General features: G+C 37.4%; 2 protein-coding genes across 2 annotated transcripts; one reads left to right on the top strand and one right to left on the bottom strand.

Annotated features, from left to right (window-relative positions):
* Positions 1–7,865: 7,865 nt before the first annotated feature.
* On the top strand, positions 7,866–14,008 carry nfe2 (nuclear factor, erythroid 2). The gene is made up of 4 exons (XM_079850390.1): positions 7,866–8,055; positions 9,880–9,958; positions 10,689–10,826; positions 11,376–14,008. Exons 2-4 carry the CDS (start codon positions 9,911–9,913, stop codon positions 12,585–12,587), a joined length of 1,398 nt encoding a protein of 465 aa, XP_079706516.1. The 5' UTR covers positions 7,866–8,055; positions 9,880–9,910; the 3' UTR covers positions 12,588–14,008.
* Positions 13,761–17,432, bottom strand: hnrnpa1b (heterogeneous nuclear ribonucleoprotein A1b). The gene is made up of 11 exons (XM_079850396.1): positions 17,335–17,432; positions 16,709–16,828; positions 16,422–16,568; positions 16,135–16,345; positions 15,957–16,049; positions 15,740–15,877; positions 15,576–15,647; positions 14,675–14,854; positions 14,423–14,590; positions 14,254–14,325; positions 13,761–14,060 (listed from the first exon to the last, which is right to left on the bottom strand). Exons 1-10 carry the CDS (start codon positions 17,344–17,346, stop codon positions 14,264–14,266), a joined length of 1,203 nt encoding a protein of 400 aa, XP_079706522.1. The 5' UTR covers positions 17,347–17,432; the 3' UTR covers positions 13,761–14,060; positions 14,254–14,263.
* Between the last annotated feature and the right edge of the window lie 298 nt (positions 17,433–17,730).

Genomic DNA, 17,730 nt, shown 5'->3' with positions numbered 1-17,730 from the left:
ACAAAGTTTGGAGGTCTGTAGCTGTTGACTCTGCAGAAAGTTGGCGACTTGACTGTCGCCTCAACATGCGCTGACCCGTTCTGTGATTTTACGTGGCCTACCACTTCATGGTTGAGTTGCTGTTGTTCCCAATTGCTTCCACTTTGTTATAATACCACTAACAGTTGACCATGGAATATTTAGTTGTGAGGAAATTTCACGAATCTTATTGCACAGGTGGCAGCCTATCACGGTACCACGCTTGAATTCGCTGAGCTCCTGAGAGCGACCCATTCTTTCACAAATGTTTGTAGAAGCAGTCTGGAGGCCTAGTGCTTGATTTTATTCAACTGTGGCCATGGAAGTGATCGGAACACCTCAATTCAATGATTTGGAGGGGTGTCCCAATACTTTTAGCAATATAGTGTATGTCCTTGGCTGAACTTTACCATAGTCTAATATTAACATTAAAATTGTAATATTAATTTAAAATAGGAATGCTTATCAAAACTTAAATAAAAAACACAAAACATAACTTTTTCTGCATCATCACAATCAATAAAGTCAATCCTGTCATACCACGCTTAGTCCTGTCACACAGGAAATGATGACATAAAAGTGTACTATTTGAGGAAATACTGATGAATTAATCTCTTTAACTGTGTAGATAACTATGTTTTTGTAAAAATCTCCTATGTAAAGGTAGTTATTTTACAACTATATGAGTGCGATTGAGATGAGATACGATTCTGTGATTTTGTGTACTACAGTTGACCGAAAAGTTGCTTAAATTTCTTATGAGAATTACAAAACCAAGTTAGATACGATCAGGGACATGTGACCAATAAGAAAATGCTATTTGTATCAAAGAAATTCATTAGGAAACCATTCTAACAAATACAAATTTGTCTGTGACAGGGCCTCATATTTTAGGGGTGAATTGCGTATAAAAAATTATTTTATTCAATCATAAAAACATGCCGAGATGGCATGATATGTGTTTCTCATGGTTTAGCATGTCCTCCTATGACTCAACGTTCAGATTTAAGAATAAGATATTTTTTAAGTGGAAATGTATACGTTTCTGGTAGAATGTCCCCTAAATGTACTAGCCTAATTGAAAAAAAACAAAGCAAAGAAACTGTTCTCCTACAATGCACAATATTTAGGCCTAGTCTATGTCTATTTAATACCTTTACTATTGAAGCAATATTGATGTTGATAGTTTAGCCTGTGTGTCGGACCACACAGTCTGGTGAACCATGACAGTTTTTTATTTATTAAACAATGGCAGGTTTGGGTTAAAAACACGCAATTTGACATATACAGGCTAAAGTATAAAAAATTCAAATGGAGTTAAATAGGATTAGCCAACTATATACTGTGTGTGTGTGTGTGTGTGTGTGTGTGTGTGTGTGTGTGTGTGTGTGTGTGTGTGTGTGTGTGTGTGTGTGTGTGTGTGTGTGTGTGTGTGTGTGTGTGTGTGTGCGTGTGTGCGCGTGTGTATATGTTGTAGTATTACAGGGTAGAAAAGACCCATGCTAACAGGGAATGTTCTCAGAACATTATGTCAAGGTTCTCTCAAAGTTCTGAACAAACATTCTTCCAGTATTGTCAGTAGAATGTTCATTCAAAGTTATCTGGTCTTTAATAATGTTCTCAAAACGTTGGCATAAAAACGTTATTTATACATTGTTCATGGAGTGTTTTTTTTTCCCTGAAATATTTTGGTTGGACGTTCATCTAACGTTTTTTTAAATTGTACTACTTGTTTTAGAATGTTCAGAGAACATTCAAAAGTAACATTCCCATTATGTTTGACGAATGATTAAAAACGGAATGTTTCCTTAACGTTCACATACGCTTTTAAAAAAACAGGACATTTTGAACAGCCAGTGTTCATAACTTAATGGGAACATTAGCAAAAAGTTCTTGGCTGGGAACCAATCATGATCCCGGAAAACTCTTAAACAATCACAGCATCCTATGGAACTCATTTTAGCCATGCATGTTTTTCCTGTATAATCAATTTTAGATCCAACATTTTGTCTGAACTGAAAGTTTTACCAAATGAATTTACCAGCTGAACTAACTAATTAGTAGCTACTAATAAGGCCTGTTCACTTGAAATTGAATCTAACTGATAAAAAGGTATAGATGTCGAGAAGAAAACAAATGGCCTACAAATTAAAGTAAAATTCCCATTTACAAACTTTTCATACTTCATTATGTATGTGTCCCATTACTCATGTGTGTGTTTAAGGATAATACAACCTCAAAAAATATTTTTATTACAGAATTTCAAAACTTGCTCCTATTTACATAGTGTTTTACAGAATATTACTAAAGGTGATTCACAGTCTACCTGGGTACTATGACTTCATCATGCTCCCAGCAACGGAAAAAATTCTAGTTCTAACTGTAAACCTCTGGCTCTCGGGACCAGACGCTTAGTCAAAGATAATGAGTGATTCGGATCCTGATTCTGAACTGATTGGGTTTGGAATCTGTTTGTTCTCCGTGAATGACACGCTGGCCTCAATGACACAAGTCCTCCTCAAAATTGCATATGCTTCCAGCCTGTCCTGTTTTTTTCAGAGATAATTTAAGAGATCCTCCTACAACTGGGGATCATAATTACATTGGTCACTTTTTCTGGGAAGCACCACTGTGAAAACGAATCCGTACAGGGGTTTTCCCTGCGCGGCTCACGGCTCTTTACTACAGCGACTGACATCAGAGGTCACTTGTTTTGTTCTTAGACTTAGAAAACGGTTTAATCTAGAGATCTGTGGTGGGATAACCTGCAAGTAAAACTCACAATACTATTCTGAGCATGTTGGCTACATTTCATTTTGCCTCTAAAACGAGTCTTGAAGCACAATGCACAAAAAGTAGTTTCTACTCTGAATAAAGATGCTCTTTATATGCTTGTTCAGTAAGGTGGCTCACCAGCGAGTTTCGCAATGAAACACTGGGTTTTCACAACTTTACCACGAAGAACATTTCGAAATTACCCTATTTTATATCAGAGAGGATACAGTATGTGTTTCCTTGGTGTCATTTTTTTAATTTTTCTTTTTATTTTTTTAGGTATGGATATGTCACCTAGATATGAGAATCGTAGCTTCACGGTGCTGTTCATAAATCAAGAATTATTTTTTCAGTTTTTATCCATATATATTATATTATTTATATATTATTTGCCATGTTCATTATATATACCATTCAAAAGTTTGGTTTCAGTTTTATTATTTATTTATTTATTGATAGAAATTAATACTTTTATTCAGAAAGGGTGCATTAAATTGATCCAAAGTGACAGTAAAGTGCTGTTCTTTGTTCTTTATTCACCCAAAGAAAAAAAATGATTAGGGTTTCCATAAAATAAAAGTTAAATTAAGCAATGTTTTCAACATTGATAATAATATAAAATGTTTCTTGAGCAGCAAATCATCATATTAGAATGATTTATGAAGGATCATGTGACACTGAAGACTGAAGTAATGATGCTGACAATTCAGCTTTGCATCATAATATATTTTAAATGGTAATATTTTGCAATATTACTGACTTTTTAATATATATATATATATATATATATATATATATATATATATATATAATAAATGATGCATTTTTGATCACAGCTCAACGGTGCTGTTCCCAGAACAATAATTTTTATTTTCTATATTCAGCGTATAGCATTCGTGTCTTTGTTTTGTGGTGGATTCATATATACTAACATTTGAAAATTTGGGGTCAATAGGATTTTTTTTACATATTTCATCAAATATATATAGGTGTGTTTATAGTAAACCTGTGTGTGTTTATAGTTGCAGCCATTTAGAGCTTGTTGTACTTGTTGCAATTCATTTTGTCTTAGTAATACATTCATAAGGCCTACAATGTTCGGCAGTAGATTATTATGGAATAATTTCTGAATCATCACGTAAGTCTTATGAGTGTCCGTCTTTGACTCCTCAGATAGCACTGCTCTAATGGATCAACTAGTCAAATGTACAGTAGAAATATTTTGCAATAGAGATTAGAATTCTTAGAATCCTATTTGTCACCAAACAATCGTTACACCTGACGGACTCCGAATGAGGAACCTGCGCCCACAGTCTCATTGCGCATAGTAACTGTGTCTCAATAGTGCTTGAGATAAAACTCCTCAGATAATCGGACGTCTTTCACAATAAGATCTTTATCTGTGCGGTCACGGCGTAGTATGTGTCCGCTCATCTTTTCCACACCGTATCAGAAGGGCATTGATGGACATCATCATCATCATCATCATCACCATCATACTGGCCTGTGATGAGTGTCTGACATGAAGGTGGCTCTGTATCCCACCGGCTCCCAGTGTGGGCTTGGGTGTGGTGAGAGTTGTGGTTGCAGAAGGAGAGGAGAGCAGGGGGAAAGGGGATGTTGGGTGGCGGAAGCTCTGCTGAGCGCTGATAAAGGCTTGTCTAGGTGCTCATGCTAACTGTTGTGGTTTCTGGCATGAGACGGGGGTAGAGGGGAGCTGCGTACACGATCGTTGTATTCTTTAATTCACCCGGCCAGCGCTGTTGCACAATACAGCATGGGGTTCAAAAATGCATCTTGTTCTCCAATGAAAGCAGGAGTTCACATGGTGCATGTCCTAAATTTGCTCAGTTTGGTGTGCATAAGTGACCTATAGTGTGGATTCTTAAATATTTCTGCAGGTGACATTATAGCTTTTCTTTGTCTTAAATATTTCAAAATCCTAAAACATTTCTGCTTATTTTCAGGTTTAAATGATAAAATCCCTCATTTAATGTAGTAACACATGTTTTGAACCTGACTGTTTGCAGGCGTGCATGGATCTGTGTTTGGTGAACAGATTGATATATATTGAATGCACTGCACTGAACTGTGAGTTTAATTAAAAACATACACTTTATTTGAGGTTTAAGGGAATGCTATTTATTTAGAGCTGTTACAGTATATAAATTGTGCATCGGATGAAATTACGTTACTCTTGATTACTCATACACATATTTTCCACTTTTCCCAGCAGCAGGGTGAATTTTCCCAATGGACCACAAACCAAAGACATGAATGCTCTCATCATAAGTAGCTCGGGAGGATTTTCCTTGTAATTGAAAACGTGTTCTCATGTTTACTTGTGGCTACTGACAATCTGATAGTAATGTTATATTTTTTTGACAAGAAAAATTAGTTGTTAAAAGTATAAATACTTTTTAAAAGTTTGGGGTCGGTAAGATTTTTAATGTTTTTGAAAGAAGTCTCTTATGATCACCATAACTCTAATTATTTGATTAAAAATACAGTAAAAACTGTTATATTATGAAATATTATTACAAATAAAATAGCCTGTTTTCTATGTTAATATATTTTAAAATGTCATTTAATTCTTTACATTTTAAAATATAAATCTTTTGTAACATTATAAATGTCTTTACTGTCACTTATGATCAACTTAATGTCCTTGCTAAATAAAAGTTGAATTTATTTCTTTAAAAAATAAAATCTTACTCAACCCAAACTTTTGCACAGTAGTTCAAATTGAATGGATATACTAAATATTATTATATTACATAAAAAATATAAAGGATGAAAAAAATAAATTATTATAGGCACACACACATACGTATATATATATATATATATATATATATATATATATATATATACACACACTTATATTATAATTTATTTATATTTACTTGTATAGAATATCTTACTAAACCATTCAGTTTTCGTCTTTCTTTTTTCGTCTTTCTTTTTTTTTAAGTAAAAAAAATATATATTCTGAAACTTTAAAACAAAACAAAAAAATCCTACGAGTTTCCTCTTACCTATGGGAAGCAGGAAGAATAGAAATAGTTGGATGGGTCAGGATGGTGTCATGGGGCTGTTTCACTTCCTGTGGTCAAACCAAAGAGGGTCAAGAGCATCACGAGGCCACAATGTAACAGAGGGTCAAATGAATACCAAAAATACAATAAAACGCATTCAAATATACAATGAACAGCAAGAATAAATAGATGAAAAGGACAACAAGGTCACACAGCAGTGAGATATAGAACTGTGCGAGCCATTCGATGACCTGAACTGTGTGTGGAGAGAGTCAGAACGGCTGTTTAGGTTGGAACACGCCAAATCCCAAACCACTGTGGTGGATGTAATAGCAGGCTGTTTTCATGTGTGTGTTTGTAGGTGGTGGAGTCGGGTGGGTGGGTGGGTGCTAGGAATCAAGGCTTGGGAAGTCCCGTCTCTCTGGTTCCTGGCAGGCGCCCACCTCTTTGGACGATGTCAGCCACCTACGTCCATCATTATGGTGCATTTACATACAAACATATTAACGCGTGGGAATGAAAACACCGCATTGTAAAAGACGAGCTTGAACAAGTATCAAGAAACCACGGGCGCAACGCTGTAACAAGCCTTGATAAAAAAAGTTTTTAGTCATAGCTTTCTATTTCGTATTACTCAACCACACTATCGAGCTTCTAATATGTTGACATTTTTTATAGGAAATTCTCTACACTGGCAGTCTTTGGTTTCTAATGATTGTGGACCGCATGCACCTGAACGCTCTTTAACTGGCATAATATAGAGAACTTTAAGAACTAAGCACACATTAAATGTAAAGCATATGTAACATTTTTTTGCTTCAGAAGCTCAATACATAAGTTGACAAAAGTGTCATTATACTGTAAATATATTCTATGCAATTTGACAGATATCATTTTTTTTATTAATTGAGTTATTTTATTGAGATAATGTAATAAAAAAAAACGAAATAAAAATAATTTTAAAAAGTGTTGCTTTGTTGAAGACATTTAAATATGTGCATGGTTATTTAGGTCTAAATTACTCTTTATTTTTCATTAGACAATTACCACTTTTTTGATTATCACAAAACTTGCAATGCACAGTTTAGAGTAATGTTTAAAAGAGAGAGAGAGACAAATGTATTAAATAAAAGTAAATATTGTTGATTTTTTTATGTTTCTCGACCGGAAGTGCAACTGCATGCACTCCAATGGCAGTCCTTGGTTTCTAATGACCGTGGACCATCATGCACCTGAACGCTCTTAAAGTGGTGTATTATCGAGGGTGGGTGTAACACGATAAGGCATTGGTCAAATAAAATGAAGCACTTCAAATGAACAAGGAAAACACATCCTTTCACCTCGCCTGACGATTGTGCCTGAACAATCCTGCCGATTGTCCCGTGTGTGTGATTTCGGAAGGACTTCATCAAGGACTCGAATGGTCACTTGCAATGTAAGACACGCTCTTTCCACCCTCCCGTCCCCCCGCTTTCACTGGCTGTTTGTGGTTGTGCGGCAGATACAGGAACAATGTGGCCTTTCTTACCTGTTGAAGGTGTACATTCCATCCCTACTAAATCAAGTCAGAAAACAGCCCCTCCTCCGCACAGCAATCCCAGATTTAACTCCAGGTGCGCCTGTTCATAGTGTCTGTGTTCAAACCACATCCCTCACATGGGTGTACATGATCACCTCAGGTCATTTTTGCACCCCGTGAAACACATGGTTCTTACTGAGGAAGCGATAGACTTTAGGACACGTACACACCTAGGCTGTGGATGGGAATCACTTGTCCATAAACCACAATCTGAAGGGTCTAAATCTATATTTGGTCTGGGAAGTCCACAAGTGCGAGCTTATATATATATATATATATCCGTGGCTTAACCGTTTTTGGTCTTTTTTTGTGGGCAACTTATTTTAAACATATTAAAATGCAAGTGTTGCATTTAGGAGGGTAAAAAGTGTGGGTGCTTTACAGGAAACCTGCTTGCATCGCCCATAGACCCATCCCATTTGTGTGAGTGACAGCCAAAAGCAGACAGGGTGAGTGGGAGAAAGAGTGAATGAGAGAGAAAGACAGGTTGAGCGCATGCACACTTGTAGTTCAAAACTAAGAGCATGCAGCGAACTCTTTCACTCTGCAGTTTAACACAGGGGTCACTGGTTTCTGCTCACAGGATAATATGATATTTTGAAGACTTTTTCATCTGAGCTCAGTGCTCAAGGAAATGCTAATAAGGTACAGTTTGTCATTTCATCTTTTTTGAGGGCTTGTTGGGAAGTTTTTTTTTTGTAAATATGGCAGTTGTTGACAGATATTGTACAATTCTAGTTCACTTTCGAATCTTCAAGATTCTAAATGACTTTTTTTGAGTCATAATTGTAGTCATAAAAACTAAGGACACATTAAATGTAATGAGTGTTAACTCTTTTGCTTCAAAAACTGAATAGTGTTAACTTTCTTTGCTTCAGAAACTGAATACAAGTTGACTTGATTATTATGAACTTGATTAAAGTGTCAAAGTTATGTTGTGTGTGTGTGAGTGTGTGTGTGTGTGTATATATATATATATATATATATATATATACACATAGGCCTATGAGATGTAAAAATAATTTTAAATTGAAGTATTAACTTTTTAAAAGTTAATTTTAAAAAAGTGTTCAAGACTGAAGACTTCAAAATATATGCGCATGGTTATTTCTTGCTCTAAACTTTTCTTTATTATTCTTTAAACGTGAACCACTGCAGTCACTTTTTGATGATCACAAATGTTGCAATGCATGGTTTAGAATAATGTAAAAAATAATGAATTTAGAATAATGTTTGTTTTTTTTATTAAGGAAAATATTGTTTAATTTTTATCTTTCTTGCTTACGGTTGGCTCATGTACACTGCTACAGTGGTTAGTACCACAGCTGATGTTGAAACTTGGAAGGCCTGTCCCACAGCCCTGTCCCCTCAAAATTTCAGAAACTAGTCAAAGGAAATAAGCTAGACACCGCGGTAAAGGCAGGATATATGTCTTTTACCCTCAAAATGTCAAAAGGAAAGAAGTGTTTTGTTAAATATCTCACCACACGTGAAATACAAAACCATTAGATGTTATAAAGCATTATTGCCGTCACGTCCTGTCAAACTTGTATCTGACAGTGGATTTGCATTTTTACTATTAGCTAGATTAAACAACTTTCAAAACTGATTCAAATTTGTATTGTTTCTGGCAAAAATAACCAGCATTCATACAAAATTTTCATTCTTGTAAAATTGTTCAATTGAATTAGAAAGATAACAGTTTTTCTCATTGGTACAGTTAAAACTTATGTGTGAACAGTAGCAGAATGACATCTGAATGAAAAGTTGCATTGTTTTTATCGCACCAAAATATATGCCCAATTTAACAGGAACCCGCCATTAAAATTTCAAGCAGTTGTTGTGTATAAAAAGGCTTCACCAATAAAAGCAAACCACCAGATAATGAGGCATCTGTTTCTCACAATCATAAAAACAGGATAAAAACACAGTGGTAACCGGAATGAATGCTAATGCATATGAAATATCACTATACATCAGCTCATTTATTATCAACATGAAGGAATGTACTGAGAAAGTCTTCCTGACATTCTGATGTCTGTGGTTAGGCCCCTGCCTTCGTTTACTGGAGAACAGGCTGGCTCCCGAAAGATTGTCTTATCAAGGGTTGACATTACTGTTCGAAAAGCCAGCTGATAGGACAAATCCAGCACAACGAAACATCATGTCCAATGACACAACATGACATTTGGAGCACATGGGAAGGGAAACGGTTAAAAAATAATAATAATAATATATATATATTCTTAAGGTTCATTTTTTGAAGTTTCAGAGTGACATTCTCGGTTTACGGGTGTGTTGATGGAAATGTACTCAAGTCAGTTTAAATTTGTTCTTAAGATTGTTGGCATGTGGTCACAACTGACCTACATTACCCGTTATGTGAATGCTAGCATGGTTTGTGTGTCTGTTATCTCTTTCATGTTCGACAAATACAAAAAAAGTTCAAAATTTCTTTTAATGTTTTAGATTGATTCACTGCATCAGGGGTCTGTCCTGAATGTGTTCAGCAATCAACGGTGTATTTCCCCTGAGGATCAGCTGTGAGGTGAGAATCTATATGAGGAAAACGATACTATAAATCGGCTGTTTTCTCAACGAGAAAAGGCGGGAAAAATAAAATAAAAATCTGTTTATACATTGCTAAAAATGTAAAGAAAAATTTAATTGTATATTTAATATCTATTTTACAAGTATATTTTGTCTTACTGCAGTACCAGATTTTTACTTTAAACTTAAAAAAAGTTAACAAAAAAATAGTCACAATACAGACATATAAAATGTAATTTTGAATAATGTAAAAAATTTACTTTTGAATAGTTAATTCAAAAGAAAAGGGTTGCTTCATTGAAGACATTGCACATGGTTATTTCTTGGTCTAAACTTTTCTTTATTTTTCATTAGACGCTGCAGTCACCTTTTGATTATCACAAATATCGCAATGCGTGGCTTAGAGTAATGTTTAAAAAATGAGAGAGAAAAATTTGTAAATGAAAGTAAATATTGTTACTTTTTTTATCTTTCTTGTTTACTATTGACTCGTTTACATACATATGCATGCATATAAATGCATGTATACACACACTGGATGAAAAAAGTTGTCTTATGCAGTTGATTAAATTTATCTTGTTCCAAGGATTTTTAGAAATTTTAAGTGAGAAATACATATTTTAATATATTTAAAAGACAAAAATACAAGTTGAATTTTATTTATTTATTTATTTTGCATGGTGCAACAATCCGTATCAAGTTTTCCAAAAACTGCATTTAATTTCAAGGGACCGGCAAACCCAGGAAGACTGCATGGGAAGGTGTCGATGTCCACCAATGTCACTGGATTCCGGGCACATCGTTCCCCCCAGCATTTGGAGATGGACTTGGCCTGGCAGGAACTGATGGCCATCACAGATCTTCAGGTCAGTACACTGAAACACCCCACCAGGTTCCTCTTTTACATGCACAAACACCAAAACTCAAGAAAACATCCGATTATTTTGTGGTAGGATATACAGCCAATCATTTTAGAGTGAGTGCAAGCTGCCTTAGTGAAACGGTGGCCTTATTACATTTTTCTAATGCTGAATCCTCTATAAACACACATTGAGTTTAGCTACGATCTGCAACAATGGGCCAATTGAGTGATGCGAGGATAAAGGCAGACAGAGAAAGAGGGTGACTGCTGTATATTGCCGACGGCCCCCTGCATTGCACAATGACCATCTGTTTCGACATGAAACCCGAGCGCTCCTAAGTAAGACCTGCATAAGCTACGGGTGGCACATTCACCCAGGTGGGCCGGTCCTGCAGAGAGCAGCTGACTGAATACCACCCTCCTCTGCAGCACATATCAACTGTTACTGAGATCAGACCTTCGCTTTAGGTTCCCAAGGTGTTTTCTTTTATAAGAGTTTGATTTGAATCACCAACTGGAAGTTCTTGTTATTAAAACATTATTTTTGTCACAGGAGTTTGAGGTACCCAATGAGAATCCCTTTGAAGCAATCCCATACCTCTCCATGGAGCCCGTGGTTTCTCAAGCGGGGTTCGGGATGAGTCAACCTCAGCCGGAAACCATTCCAGCTGCTTGTGATGCCCATCATGCTGGGGTTTATGAAAACGCATACCCAGAAATGATGCCACCCTATCAGCGTTTGAACCCACACATGGATATGCACTATGGCCATGGTTCCCCCAGAATGCTTGCGAATACACAAGCTCTTCATCCACCGCTCATGAGTCTTTTGGAGCACATGAACATGGCAACACGCAGTCATGGGGTTGCGAAAGATGGCGTTATCAACCTTCATGGCACAGGACAAATCAAACAAGTTTGCACGGATGATCTGGAGTCAGATTCTGGTTTGTCGCTTGGTTCGAGCCCGCCACTCGCTTCTCCTGAGAATGGGGTGCATGGAGTACCTACGTACTTACCTGCAGATGGTACAATGGGCTATGCTGAAAGTCAATTCGAAAGCATTGGGGAACAGTGTCGCATGCGGCCTACTCTGCTCGGGTCTGCTGACTACCAGCAGCCCTACAGCTCATACCCCGGAGCATCTTTTTCCACAGCTGCAAATATGCAAGCTATCAACCAGCAGACTTACCAACCACTAGCCGTTTTACCCACAGCACTGCATGATCAACTAAATAGCTCAGGTTTAACAAGACTAGGTTCATATCAGGCTCCGTACCCAAAGCCAAAATCAAACGGTGTTCCTGTACCCCTGAGCAGAGATGAGCGGCGAGCCCTCGCTCTAAAAATCCCATTCCCCCTGGAGAAGATTGTGAACCTACCAGTGGATGACTTCAACGAGCTTTTGACCCAATTCACACTGAGCGACAATCAAATGGCACTCGTGAGGGACATTCGCAGACGAGGGAAGAACAAAGTTGCAGCTCAGAACTGCCGCAAACGGAAGTTGGAGAATATTGTACATTTAGAACATGAGTTGGGACAACTTAAAGCTCAAAGAGAACATTTAACCAGAGAAAGACTGGAGTTTCAGCAAAACCTAGGCATTATCAAATGCCGACTCTCAGATCTTTACAGCCAAGTGTTTTCACAGCTACGTGACGAGGAGGGACACCCATATTCAGTTGACGAGTACTCACTACAACAAACTAATGACGGCAACGTTTACTTGGTGCCACGGAATACAGTAATGGAGGGTGAATGAACTTTTTTTTGAAGGGTTTAAGTCACCACTTGGCTGGACAAACCTAAATGTATGGCCAATGAATTTCAATTACTACAAATCATTTGTGATGAATGGATACTTAAACCATTTCTAAAAATAAATCAGTCACAGTAATTTAGAGCAGAGCATAACTACACAATATACATTCATGTCTACAGAATTTCAAAGAAAGTAAGGTTTTATTTTAGGGGGACTACTTTTACTTGGTATACTTTATAAACCATACTGCAAGAATTTTGGTAAAGACACTTTTGTACATTACAACATTGAAGAATCAGTATTACATGTCCAAAACAAACTTTTATTAAATGTGTTCAACAAGACAACCAAATCACATTTGTTGTATTAAAAGTTTTGTAAAAAAGGTAAAAAACCCACAGGTATAAAAAATAAATATATTCAGCTGCATCTTTGTCCTAGAAAGAGAGAGAAAAAAAAAAGTCTGAGATTCAGAGAGATTGTAAACACATGAAAATATTACATTACAAAAGCAACTACCTTTCATTATAGCACCAGTTTTAAAAGGACAAACATGTGTCTTCATTTCAAGAGATGATTCACTCATCAGATCCTGAAAAAGCAAGAGTATCATGGTCAGCAAGTTAAATATGGAACATGGGGGAAAAAAAACTGGGCATGCATTAAAAAGGTTTCAATTTTATAAAATCGTCACCAAACTATGCTGACTGCAGTTACTTCCTCTGTAATACACAACACTGAATGGGAAGATCACATTAACTGTACAGCTTCATCTAATAAAATTCGTAGTTACCAGCGGTAGTGGAGAAGTCTGTTCTTACCTACAGGAGTTTTAAAAGCGCTGCCTGCTAGTCTTTGAGTAGCGCCCTGTACTCCCTGCTCTCTGCTTCTTCACAGGGCGATGATCTTGCTACTCCTTTCTCAGCTTGCTCCCATGGCTAGACTGATATGCAACCAAATGTACACTACTCTAAGCATTTGCATTTAACAGCCAATGCTTTTTTTTAATCAGTTCAATTTACAATTTAACAAGAATGGATTTCCATTTTTTAAGAGCCAGAAGACAGTCTTTAAAATTGAATTACTAATAAAAAGGCTCATAGAAGCTCCCATTAAGTTCAAGGGTACTACACTAAAACCCCCAGAAACCAAAAACGACTAATACAGCACATCTTTTAAAAAAAAACAAAAATTGTTTTATTTCACCTTGATTGGTTACATAAAATAAAAACCATAACGACTGAAAGTAATTCTACATAAAACCTCATTGGAATGCTTTTTCCTCGATAGACAATATAAAATAAGTTTGCATGATGACAAATTCATGATGTCCCACACACGATAGCGCTACTGTACACTTCTTCTGGTGGCAGCTGTAAATCTGCCAAACCTGTTTGGCTGAGCAGATCTAGGGATGTAAACCTGCATCTGCCCTGTCACTTCTCTTGCTGTCCTCTCCTAAAGCACTCAGTCCTGTTGAACAATATGAACAACAATTGTTAAGCTGCACACTAACTGAGGGTTGTTTCTACACCAGATGTACAGCAAGGTTACAGTTTAATGAAGAGCATTCACTCCAAGACTAACATTTAGGCATTGTTTGTTACCCTGTAAATAAAGTAATCTGAAAGTCTATTTCAGGTAGACAACAGAATTTGAAACCAACCTTTCTGAGCTTAAAACCGTCTTCCACCAGAGCCACCACCATATCCACCACTGGATCCACCTCCATAGCCACCTAGAACAGACATTATGCAATTTAGGATTCAAGTTGTTTATATAAGGAGATTTGAACCTAAAGGGACATGTGTATAAGGCCATTATGAAGAGCTCACCACCATATGGGCCACTGTTCCTCCCTCCTCCGCTGCTGCCACCACCACCTCCAAAGTTCCCTTTCATGGGACCATAGTTGGACTGCTGGTTGTTATAGCTGCCGAAGTCACTGTAGTTACCACCTCCACTACCACTGCTGCCACCACCACCGCCGCCACCAAAGTTACCTATGAACATTTAAGTCATAAAGTTACTGCTGACAATTTAGGCACTTGCAAATAGGTTTACAATGAAGATTGACATGTACTCACCACCTCCAAAGTTTCCATTGCCATTGTTGTAATTGTCATTATATCCACCACCGCTGTTTCCCCCACCATAACCTCCGCCCTGGTTGCCATAACCCTGTCCTCCTCCACCACCTCCATATCCACGATTTCCACCATAGTTACCAGGACCGCTGCCGCCACCTCCACCACCACCATAACCACCTGGAGAAAGTCACAGGAATTACTTGACATTAGGGTTGGGAATTGAAAAGTCGAAATACTTGCCAAATCAAAATTGATTCCAGTGTAATTTTAAACCATTCAATCGTGCGCATGTTTTCACATCCAAAGCACACGCACAGAAAGTTGCCTCTCAGGGCGTAAATACTGAAGTTAAAATCCTAAAGGGGTAGTTGATTATGATTTCACTTTTCTAACTCTAGTTAGTGTGTAATGCTGCCATTTGAGCATAAATATCTGCAAAGTTACAATGCTCAAAGTCAAAGGGAGATATTTTCTTTTAAAGAAATCATTTAAGGACAACAAACTGCTGATAGGGACTAGACGACATTCCTCCTGAGTGACATCACTAACCCTAAAATTTACATAAACCCCACCCCCAGAACACAATTTATAGATTATCAAGACAGAATGTGTTAACTAATGACTAGAAGACAACTAGAAATAAGCTACAAATGTATTAGTTTGGCTAGTTGGCAGTATTTGTTAAAACCATAGGCAAAAATGCCTTGTTCTTAAGCCTGTTGACTTGTTCATGGTATTCAGATGCAACAATTATTTGTTGCAAAAATGCTTTGAATAAATTAATCTACTTTTAACCTTTTAGAATGGATAAGAATCAATTAAAAATGATATCCAACCCTACTCAACATTTAAAAATCAGTTACATTTTCAAACAACTAAAGAGAAACCAAACACATACCATCTCCACCAAATCCATTGTTGTAGCAGTCCCCTCCATAACCACCACCTCCACCATTACCTCCTCTACCTCCTACAACAGGATTGTGAAAACAAGCTGTTAAGTCAATATAAAATTCAAATACATGATTCAAAACACTTTAAAATGTCCTCTTTGGCATGTACCTCTTCCGAAGTATCCATCACGGTTGCCACCGCCGCCGCCACCACCACCTCCAAAGTCATTGTTGTATCCACCATTATTGCCATATCTGTTGAAGTTTCCACCTCCACCGCTGCCTCCACCACCACCACCACCGCGGCCTACAGATTTATTTGAAATAAATTAATACAGCCAAGTGTATTAAAAGAGATACCAGGGGAAAACAATGAACAAACTTACCTCTCATGTTCATGCCAGTGTTCTGCATTTCTTGTTTAGAAAGAGCTTTTCTGACTTCACAGTTGTGCCCATTCACAGTGTGGTATTTTTGAACTAATGGGGAAACATACAAGGGTTATTTTTTAACCCATACAATATTAAGATATTAAAAGGTTGACACCGGAATGAAAGCACTTACTGACAATACGATCAACAGAATCATGGTCATCAAACGTAACAAAGGCAAAGCCCCTTTTGTTTCCGGTCTTGTGGTCAACCATTATCTCGACGACTTCAATCTTTCCAAATACGTCGAAGTAGTCGCGAAGATGGTTCTCCTCAGTGTCATCCTTAATGCCACCCACAAAGATCTTTTTCACGGTTGTGTGAGCAAATGGCTTGTTGGAGTCCTGAAACAGACATGCATTTAGGCATTTGCATCCATACATCTCTTTCGGAAAGTTTTTACATTAGTTAAGTTCTCACCTCTCGAGACACGGCTCGTTTGGGCTCCACGAGCCTACCGTCGACCTTGTGGGGGCGTGCATCCATAGCAGCATCGACTTCAGTCACACCAGCATAGGTGACAAACCCAAAGCCCCTGGAGCGTTTGGTGTTTGGGTCTTTCATCACCTAAGAAAAACACACAAGCATAAGGGTTAAACACTGGTCCTCATCATACCCTTAAAAAAAGTAAAATAAAAACAATACTTAGTGTTTGAAAATAAAAAGATTAATATAGTAAACAGCTAAATAGAGTGAGATGCACTTACCACACAATCCGTTAAGGTTCCCCATTGTTCAAAATGCGCCCGCAAACTATCATCTGTGGTTTCAAAGCTGAGCCCTCCAATGAAGAGCTTCCGCAGCTGCTCTGGCTCACGTGGTTGGCCCTGAAAATAACAATCCATATAATAGCTGAGTAAAGCTAAAACTGTGCATCGAGTCTATTTTCTGCAGCATATATTAAACTAACAATACATTCGAGCGCGATGCGTCATGACTCATGAGACCTTGAGGGAACATACTCTTATAAGAGGGAGGTGAACGAAGACCTCCGCCATGTTGGTGCCGGACCATGCGGCCTATTTGTAGTAGTATCTCGGTTTCAGCCAAACAGTGGTGGTAGCAAATAAATGCAGACCATTATAGATACGGCGATTTAATAGTTAAAACAAAGAAATAGTTGTTTTCGTGAACAAAACATTCGATGTAATCATGCGGCCTAATGTCTGCATTCTACAAGAGTTAAAATGGCGGCTCGAACATGCTCTTTGCAAATAACAAAGAGCAACGAATAAAGTCAATGTTAAATTCGACAAAAACGCAGACGAACGTAACTGTATTGCTTAAAATAAGCTGTTATAACGCCTAAATAACTATATTAAAGTCAACCTACCTCTTTAGACATCTTATCAACTGATTCTGTTTGTGCTGCGCCACACGCCTGTCGGTGAGACACACACTGAGAAGTGGGGGAGATACCATAAATAGCTTGGGTGAAAACAGTCCCCTCCCACTTTAGACGATGATTGGTTTACTGTTCCCGCTAATGCTTTTGTTTTGCGTTTTGGGGACGTCTGATTGGCTGAGACTCAAGTCAATCCCGAGAGCAGAGGTTAGTGCGTTTGATCGGGGATCTTTCTAAAAATTCGAAAAACAAAAACGGTACACTTTTTTATTTTATTTAAATAAACTTGTTATTTAATATAAGAGGGGCTTAATCATTTATTAATAAATAAGGTTTAATTCCATTAATATTGCTTCGATATCACGTATTATGTAAAGGCACTCA

The sequence above is a fragment of the Squalius cephalus genome, assembly GCF_949319135.1.
Source record: "Squalius cephalus genome assembly, chromosome: 18".
In the NCBI taxonomy this organism is placed as follows: Eukaryota; Metazoa; Chordata; class Actinopteri; order Cypriniformes; family Leuciscidae; genus Squalius; species Squalius cephalus.
This window is presented reverse-complemented; position numbering and strand designations above follow the sequence as displayed.